The following is a 10206-nucleotide window of genomic DNA, read 5'->3' as shown; positions in this document are numbered from 1 at the left end:
GGCTGGCTAACTTGCACAATCTCAAACTTCAGTGCTCCCATTACGCTCACAGTGAGCGAGCGAATACAAAAATTAAGCAGCAAAAAAATGTCATCACCGCATAATATCCCCCAATTCTTGACACCTCATCATTTGCTTCAGTGGTTATTGACACAAGACCCATATGGCTTTCAACTTACTGAGTCTTTTCTTCTAATTGTTTCCTGCTGATCCAACTTCGTTTTCCATTTTCTGTTGACCAAGAGCTTTTCTAAAGGTCATATCTGAATCTATCTGTGGTACCAAAAAACGAAACTGTAATAGTAATAATAATAGCAGCAACCATTTGCTCTTTAGCCTGAGGATATACAATACTGCCATATGTATACAAAAATAATCTCCAAACAAAAAGAAAACAGGGAAAATAACTCCCATCAGTATTATCTCCACCTCAGGCACAGCCTGACTCATTATCCCCCAATTTCAGAATAAAGAATAATCTCAGCACAAGTAAATTAAAAAGTTGTATGTAAATATTTTATTCTCTCATATTTTGTAAATCAGAAAGCAGTGTTTGGTAATAAAAAATAATACAGCATTATTATTTTTCTTCCAGTCCACATTCATATATTACCAGGTTTTCCACATTACAGATAAAACTGTCTCTTACACTCTGAACATAACATTCACTTTAGGCATATTCTGTAATTTTGGCTTATTTAATATTAGTCTTCTGAACTATTTACAAATATATTACAACCTTTAAACCTCAAAGCAAAGGAGTATCTCAATAATCAATTGACATAAGGATCAGTAGCTCCTACATAACTTCAGTGTTTAAGAGAAACTATACACGCAGTGCAGTAGGTCTGAATAATTTATATTTTTTTTTAAAAAAAAGCATTGAAAGTTTCTGAATATAAAACTTTCGCTTTGCAGTGGTACCTACTGACTCGCCTCAACTGGAGGACAAGAATGTGATGTGATGTCACTGTGCTTGTAAAGAGCCTCATCTAAGTCCAGTGCCTTGTTACTCAGCTTCACAGTCATGCAGCCGTGGTAGAACGCAGTGACCGGAGTTGAAGTGACAGGAACATCTAAGCAAAAGGGGAGACAAACATTTTTGAGGGCCCATTTTGAATAAACACCTGCCCCATCATACTCAGAGGATCACCACTTTGACAAATGCAAATTCTCCTCTTTTCCACTCTAGGATTTCTTCCTTCCTCCGACCCCTCTCATAGGAATGCAAGGGCGCACTTCCAGACATAGGAAGAACGCTGCCTGCTTTCCCATGCAACAACCCATTCTTCCAGGCTGAACCCTCGGCTGCTCTGCATCTGTGCATAGCCTCCAATACTGATGAAACTGCGCCACTGCAGAACAGCACAGCTTCACACCTGTCACACTATGAACATTGTGTTCACACTGCTTTTCCATCCCACTATTTTCTCCCACTCCATCTCTGAATCCTCTATTTTGTCTTTAATGGAGCTGCTAAACCTTCCTCTAAATTCTATTGTTTCAAAATATTTGCTGAAAGATTATAGGAAGAACTTAATGACAGGAAGACCCTCTCCATACACAGACTCTACCATTTGCTACAGTCATCTTTACTGTTCTGCAGTTATGCTATGTATCAGCAAAAGGAGGTTCCTGGCATTGATCAGAAAGGTGCTGGAAGACATCAATTGAGTTGATAAGACCAATGAAAATAATTTTTTCTAGAGAAATCCACAGGTAATATCCTTCTAACCAATTTCAGGGGCAGAGAACAAATAGCAATGAGAAAAGTAGAAGTTAATCAGATAAGATAGTTAATCAGTCTTATTACTAACTTCTGTAACATCAAATACACACTGACCTTAAATAAAGAAACAAAAATGCATGTAGTAAAACATAACATGAACATTTAAACGAGCTGCTTGTTCTTTAACCTTCCCCAAAAGCTATTAGTTTATTTACAGCCCAAAGTCAATCCAGTCAAGCTGGTTGTGCAGTGGGAAGCAATGAATGTCTCAGAGAATATTTAATCTCAGAGTATTCAGGTAGCTAAATAAAGCCCTTATCTCTGCACCGAAGCAAGGACAAACTGAACAATAGGTTCTCCTGTTAGTCTGAGATTATATGTATGTAATTTAAAGGGTCCTGTGTGGAGATGTGCTGGACCAAATTCAAAGCTAATGTAGACAAAACCAGCTCACACTGAGGACAGACAAACTCTGGGACTGCAGACAGAGAAAGAATGTTTGTGAGGGATTTATTTGTAAGCCACAATAATAAACTACAAATTCTTCAGCTTCCTTAACATCATACAGGAATGGCTTGGTACTTGCTGAAACAAATGATTTAATCTCTCCTGCTTAAGAGAACTGGACTCATACTGAAGAAGAGGGTATCAATATTATAGTACATGAATGTAAAATAAACTTTGACCTCATAAACTGGCAGTGTTGGCTTAATGGCTTGAACACTCATCTAAGGGATCATGCAAATTGTTGTTAGTGTGGGCTTTAAGATAGATTTGTAAGATACTATAAAAAAAAAGATTTTTCTTTGTACTATAATTGTAAATCAGGTCAAGTATTTATTTATTCTATTATGACTAGGAATGGATTTGTCTCAGAAATGTGGTTCTGTAAAGACTCAAAAGTCTTGTTTAAAGTCTCATTCACCTGGTTGGTACACACACTGCCTGGAGAAATACTTATGCACCATGTAAAATTAAATAATTTAAGATTAGCCAGGACTGAAAATATCATAGGAAAGGTAGCAAATGCATATATGTTCTCTCTTATCTCTTAGAACACTGAATACTTCTTCCATGTCTGCAATATTATCTGCACTTTACATGGGACATACTGCATATTTCAACCCTGGGTTCTTTCTTTATTCATGGCAAATGGAAATAACAGATTAAGTGTGACTTTGCTCTTTCCAAAGGGTAAGAAAGCAAGGAAAAAAACGAAAACAACCTAATGGTATCAAAATCTGAATGAGCCAACAAGGATCCATCCCCCAGCTCAATTCAATATGACTTTTTGATAAAACTACAATCTTTATTCACTTGGCAAATTTCTCAAGGCAAGCAGTGGGTTCCTCTCAATGGCAAATGCAGACCACAGGTAGAAATTTCTGTTGGTGAGTGGATCAGATCAAAGAGCGAAAGGAGCTAAATCTAGAGAAACCAACCTGGTCTAAATGGCCATAACTACAATAGCTCACACTTAGTTATAGCTACTGTCAAAGGCAGCCATGGAGAACTCAAGAGATACAGAATGGGGCTGTTTTTGTGAAGGTCTCTGTTGTGCATCTAAGAGCTATTTAAAAGAAAGCAGTTTACATCTGTTGCTTGTACAATGGCCTGTTCAGACGATGTAAATTGCTGATGATACCAAACTGGGAGAAGTGATGGATACACTAGAGGGCTGTGCTGCCATTCAGAGGGACCTCAACATGCTGGAGAGATGGGCAGAGAGGAACCTCATGAAGTTCAACAAAGGCAAGCACAGGGTCCTGCATCTGGGGAGGGGAGGAATAACCCCCTGCACCAGTACAGGCTGGGGGCTGACCTGCTGGAAAGCAGCTCTGTAGAGAAGGACCTGGGAGTCCTGGTGGACAAGATAACCATAAGCCAGGAATGTGCCCCTGTGGCCAAGAAGGCCAATGGTATCCTGGGCTGCATTAGGAAGAACATTGCCAACAGGTTGAGGGAGGTGATGCTCCCCCTCTGCTAAGCCCTGGTGAGGTCACACCTCAGTACCTGAAGTACTGTGTGCAGTTCTGGGCTCCTGAATACGAGAGACACATGGAACTACCAGAGCGAGCCCAGCATAGGGCTATGAAGATGATTAAGGGACTAGCGCATCTCTCCTGTGAGGAAAGGCTGAGAGAGCTGGGCCTGTTCAGCATGGCCATGAGAAGGCTGAGGGGGATCTTATCGATGGGTATAAGTATCTGACAGGAGAATGTCAAGAGGATGGAGCCAGACTCTTCTCAGTGGTGCCCTGGGAAAGGATGAGGGGCAACGAGCACAAGTGGAACACAGGAATTTCCATCTGAACATAAAAAACAGTTTTACTGTGAGGGTGACAGAGCATTGGCACAGGCTGCTCATGTAGGTTGAGAAGTCTCCTTCCTTGGAGATATTCAAAAGCTGTATGGGCACAACCCTGGGAATGTGCTTTAGGTGACCCTGCTTGAGCAGCAGTCATGGACTAGACGATCTTTAAAGGTCCCTTCCAACCTCAACCATTCTGTGATTCTGTGAAAACCTAAAAATTGTGGTAGTCCCTTGCCTGTGCACTAAGTACCCTTGTTGGGAGGAAATATGTTATTAATTGTGGACTGGTGTGTTCAGTTCAAAGAGAACTTCAGTCATGGAGAATCACCATACAGGATTTCCCAAGCTTCAGCCAAAACTGCATAAAGCCACTGGAACTGGTCATTTTATGGAAGAACCTATATATTAGGAGATCATGTAGATCTAGGAGTCAGACTGTAAGATTTTAGAGACAAAATGGCAGAAAACCTTATCTGCGTATTTAAGAACCTGGGAAGGTGCTGTGTACTATGGCATGAAACATCAAGCACTCAAAACAGCTTCCTGGGCCAACTCTGAGAATTCCTATCAAAACTGATGGCATTTACAAAGACTTCAATCGAGTATAGATAAGAACTGAGATTACCCCAGGAGGAACACTTAAGCTAAGAACATAATACCCATGCATTTTCATGTAATGAACATTTATGTATCCCTGCAGAAGCTTATGGCACGGCTTCTATGGATTTTCCAGGTTTAAGACAATGACCCTACTTATAGCTACTCTTCAGAAAAATCATTCCCTATTGCTGACCAAACAAAACCTCCTCTTTCTATTTTTGCCTCCAACTGCTCTCAGAAGGACACAGCCATTCAAAAAAAAATTGTCAAGGGTCAGCCTGGTTAAGCAGAAACAGAGAAAGAGGCTCTTTGGTTTAATAAACACAGAGTATATTTCCTGACTGCCAGCTCACCAAGGTGAGTTGGAGTCTGTATTCTATGCTGCAAACCTGGATGCTCACCTGGCAATCCTCCTACATATGTCTTCACCATTGAGTGCAAAGAGTTCTCCAAGATGGACAGGCTGTCCTCTAGTTCAGAGGTACTTAATTCACTCTCTCCAGCTTTCCCATCTACGCTCAAGGATAACTGATTCTTCTTTAGGAGGATGTCCACGGAGTGTTCCCTTTCATCACAGAGATTTATTGCCATTCTGGACACAACCATGTTCTCCAAAGCCAAGATGATAAACTGAACAACAGGAGAAAGAACAAAAAGGGAATGAACTGAAACATACTTAGCCACAGCTACCCAGGGCCATGATGAGCCACTGTGGCCTTGTTTACAAAGATTTTGCAGAGCCACCAGAGAACTGGCCTTATTATTATTGCTGATCATGCGCTGAGCTCATTTGCGCAGAGGCAAAACCACCGAATCAGTGGGCCTGATTCTTACAGCAAGACCACTTTCCTCTCAAAGAGAGTTCTTAGTGGGTCTTAAAAGAGCTTGTTATATTGCAGTGGAACTAAACAGAGTGAGTCTGAGCTGTTTTCGTGTAAGTGAAAGTTGGCTCATTGAATTTAGTAGAATTACTCCTGATTTACACTCATGTAATGGCAGAATCTAGCCCTGTTTCATGAATGTTAGTAAATAAGTAGCTTGTACTCCGTTACAACCAGCCTTTTACAGTGTGTGAAGTAACATCTAAGACTGTTCCTTGACTACCTTGCAACTAGTACTGATAGGTTCCAGAGACTGCAAATTCTTTACTTATAGCATTAATAGCTTATATGCCAGAAAAAAATGTAACAAAATATGTTTGGATTCAACAGACCAGTTACATCTTTTACCCAGACCACATCTGCAAAGAGCTCCCTAGTAGCCCTGAGTATGTATCTAAGCAGAACTTCAGTGTTAGGCAAGCATCTCAGTCTCAACTCATGTTCTGAATTGGTTCGTGCAAATAAGCACACAGAGTGGCAGGCAGCAAACCTGATGACTGTTTTTTTGAAAGTAGTCCGAGTTCCTGGGAAATAGCAATGTGTCTTCTTTGGAAAAAACACTTAATTCTGTACCTGTTGCTTAAGTTTCTTCGTGGAGTGATAGTCAATCAAAGACAGTGATAAAGGAACAGATGCTTCTTCTGTAACCAGAGCAAAGAGCACACCAGTATCTGTTGCTGGTTGAATTACAGCATTTACTTCTATTTTCCAGTTTGTCTTGTTTTCATTTCCAGAAGAAGTTTGCACTACAGGAAAAGAAATGCACGGCAAGACAAACATAGGACTAACAGGTCAAATGGTAGGCAATGTAATTTCTGCTTGGAGAAGAGGATAGATGGGATGAGCATATGGACAGATTGCTACATTTATTTTATTCAAAAAAAGCCACGGCATATGAACATATAATTGGAAAAGAAAATGGCATCAGCTTTGTCTTGTTACCTTACACATTCTGCTGCCTTTCAAGTCAAAAATGACAAGGTTAAGCTTTTTAATCACAAAGAGATTCATATTCCCATGACTACCAATCCATCATATTCAAAGAAGTGCTGCAAGATAGGACACCCAATTTTTACATCTTTCTTGACTGTCAAAAGATGATTGAGGGATCACAGTCCAAATCTGACACAGAAGAAACACTTCTACAAAAGCCTGTACTAAACTAAAAAAGGATGTAAGCAAACCATATTGATCACCTCGTCACCACCTAATCATCAATTATCAAATGCTTGGGATGTTTTATCTCACTTGCTCAATTCTGAATTAAAAACTTGTTGGAATCTTTCTTACTGAGCCAGCATCCTTGCAATTTAAAAAGTGATACCAGCAACAAAGAAAGATTTCAATATTGTTTCTGTGACAAATAAAGCTTATAAAGCTTACGGTTACTGAACCTGCCCAAAAGACCTTTATTTTTTGTAGAAAAACATACATATAAATATGCAGGTGCTGAGGACACATTTCTGCTGAATGTTCTCAAACTGCACTTCAGACTTTGTATAGTTTTAACTTTGCAGCTTTTGAATCTATGTGGTAAACAAGATGACAGACACCTGATATTCCCTAATTTACAGTGGCACAGCAGAGAAATCCACATAATGCTGCACAGAAGGCTTCTGGAGAGGAGGACTTGTACACAGAACTAAAATAGATGGTTGGCACTTGTAATGGTTTAAAAGTACTGACAGTTTATCACACATAAACAAACAGAATAATCTAGAACAAAGAACAGGTGTCCTTATGAGGTCATCTCAGAAGGTCAAACTTGGTTTGAGGTAACCTATGGTCAAGCTCAGTGTGTTTGTCCCAAGCATAACAAGTATCATCCAATGATTAAAAGTAAATTTGATCTTGGGTATTTTGCTATAGACAATATTGATTTTCTGTCCATCATAAACCTAAGATGCAGCATTACAGCTTACAGCTCTCCTTATTTAGGAGAAAACAATGGAAAGGGCTGGAACCAGCTACAGAGTTGACAAAGGGCCTGTGAAGCCACTAACAACGCAGGTGAGCTGGAATATGTGCCAGCCCAGATGTCAAATTGCCGAAGCCACACAGAGATAACCTAATCAATGCTGGCTATATTCATGCCTTCCTTTGTCGTGAACCACAAGTTCAACTATTCTTTTTCCCATCCATAGCTGCCAGTCTTTTCAGCACCAAGCACTGAGGCTGGCATACATGCAAGTTTTAAATTGTTTATTTTTGCTCTACCAAGTATGTCTCATATGACAGAACAGCTTAGAAATAATAATAAAAAAAAAAAAGGTACTTACTATAACCAAGATTAAATACAGCAAAACCTCGGCCAGGATAGAAGGACCCTCGTCCTGCTACAGAAAAGCACTGCATCCTGTCATTCATCTTTATGGTCTCTTGGATAGTGGTATCCTCCCCATTCAGCCAGTTCCATGCCCGCATACAACCATCCAACCGAGGGTTTATCTACAAAGATAAAGCCATATCTTGCACCTTAGAACTGCTATGCAGTGAGGAAGTGATTCCAGGTGCAGAGGAATCATATAAGACTGAGTTATATTATGATATCAAACGTAGGAAAAATCATTTCAACGTGTTACTAGTATGTAACCAAACTGGCTGCAACCCCAATCCTGCAGCCCCAAGCAAATAAGCAGTAGGGTCCTCCCAAGATCAACTTGCCTCCACAGGACATTAACACAGGCCCCAGTTTTGGTTGTATTGATTCTGTTAGCCATTTCTACATGCTACACATTATGGCATTTACTTGTAAAGCTTTGAAGCCAAAGCTTTTTAATGCCCGTAATTCTGCATTGCAAGTACTGGATGCTAACTTGAGGTAAAAAAATCATACTTTGTGCCACTGCAAACAGTCTTCATGACACATAGCATGTTGGGCCTGGCCATGGTATAAATTGTCATATTCTGGCTTAAGGGAGGGGTGCCTGAGCCACAAGATGTGCACAGTACTTTGTACACCACTTGTTTGCTCCAACTTCTAGTTACGTTATTCTGTATCCAAATGCTAGCACTAACAGTGAGACAGTATGTAAGGAGAAGGCTCCCTGCAAAGCCTCTAAATCAGCAATACTACCCCCAATTAACTGAAGCAGGGAGAGAGTAAGTGTCTAAGCCAGGATAAAAACCTCAGGATTTTCTGGCTCTTGGTCCTATGTTCAGACCACACCTCTAGTTTAATATTTCAAACAAGCAGTGGCCCTGAATGACTTCTTGTGAGGAACAGAAGCCTCCCTCAGCTGCTGCATTCCCAGTCATGGAGCCTCAAGCTTGTCACCTCATTTAAAAATAAAGAGATGCCAATCTTGGCTTCAAGATGCCAGCTATGTGTGTGGTAGACATTCAAAACAGATTGAGCAGTAGCTATTTGAGAAATACAGCAATCATCCAATCTCACCCAAAGAGTGTCTTCTGTTTCTACACTCTACCTACTTGAACTGAGGGGACATAAAGAGAAGAGGGTCCTGTTTTTCCTTGGGTCTTACTAAACAGAGACAGTAAAAGCAAGCAGTGGCAAAAGCATGGTAGGATATACATGAAGCACAAATTTCAATCCCAACACAAAAAGTGCCCCCAACAGCTCCAAGACCCAGTGGGCACAATCATCTCACACAGCTGTAACGCACCCACTGACACACCTGGGCCACTGCAGAGCCAGTATGATCACTATTAGTTCTCAGGGCTTTACCACATGCCCCAAGTTTTGCTGTGTCCTAATTCTGTAGGCCAAGGGTGGAATAGCTTATTCACCCAAGCTTATTCATGAAAAATCAGAAGTCTCACCTTTACTACCAGTTAGCTCCCTCTCTAGTCAATGGAAATGCATATGCAGAAGATGATAACTCCACCCATTTCAGGGCAGGCTGAACTGCTCTCAGGAAGGACCTACTTTACCCCAAAAGAAGATGAAATGAAGCCCTTCACGCATGCAATACAACCCAAATGATCTTGCTATACTTACAGGTAGAATAAGGTCCTTTGTTTTGAAAGGAATGCCTCCTACTGTCAAATTCAGCTGATACAGTCCTTTGTCTAGAGTAAACAGGTCCCCTGAGACAGCTATTTTCATAACTGCATCCCTGTTGATCTTTATAACCAAACTTCTCTCAAGTTCTTCAACTGAGATCTGAAGAAGTGAAAATGGAAATAGAAAAATTCAGTATAAAAAGAATTTAATATCTGCAGTCTCAACTAAAGACAGATACCACTAGTGAAATCACCAAAATGGAGAAATATTTTCTGTTCCTGAGCCTCTTTATTTACTGTTAAGTTAAATTCCACCTTGGTATGTAAATCTTTACTCCTGGAGTTGCCTAGGCAGAGAGCCTAGCTACTTCAGAACAGCTAGATGAAAATATATAAGTGGATTAATTACTTGACATTTTTAAGTCGCTAAATAAGTCTATGCAAAGTTTATATGCAAAACATGTTATTAATGAGTTATTTCCTATTGTAGCTGCATGTGAAAGGAAAAGCTGGAAAGACAGATAAGAGAATGTCTGTTGTAGGACCAGTGAAGGATAGCACATAAGCTTTCCAGCCACAGTAAGTCTAATCTTTAAATATGACCACTGAAAGAAAGAACAGTTTACAGCATATTTGAGAGGGTAATAGAAATCTGTAATAGGTAATAATTTTTGTTTCAAAAGTCTGTAAGTTTTACCTCCATTCCTCCAAAGAGCT

The 10206-nt window shown here is 40.2% G+C and overlaps 1 protein-coding gene across 1 annotated transcript in view; it reads right to left on the bottom strand.

Moving 5' to 3' along the window:
• Positions 1–494: 494 nt before the first annotated feature.
• GAS6 (growth arrest specific 6) overlaps positions 495–10206 on the bottom strand; it is a 43045-nt gene continuing 33333 nt past the window's right edge. Inside the window, exons 11-15 of the mRNA XM_062601665.1 lie at positions 9485–9649; positions 7803–7971; positions 6097–6269; positions 5044–5272; positions 495–1076 (exon numbers count right to left, since the gene is read on the bottom strand). Coding sequence (XP_062457649.1) covers positions 925–1076; positions 5044–5272; positions 6097–6269; positions 7803–7971; positions 9485–9649 — 888 coding nt within the window. The 3' untranslated portion in view covers positions 495–924. The remainder of the gene's footprint in view (positions 1077–5043; positions 5273–6096; positions 6270–7802; positions 7972–9484; positions 9650–10206) is intronic.

The sequence above is a fragment of the Rhea pennata genome, chromosome 1 (genome assembly GCF_028389875.1).
Source record: "Rhea pennata isolate bPtePen1 chromosome 1, bPtePen1.pri, whole genome shotgun sequence".
In the NCBI taxonomy this organism is placed as follows: Eukaryota; Metazoa; Chordata; class Aves; order Rheiformes; family Rheidae; genus Rhea; species Rhea pennata.
The sequence above is the reverse complement of the archived record's forward strand: the minus strand, read 5'-3'. Positions and strand labels throughout refer to the sequence as shown.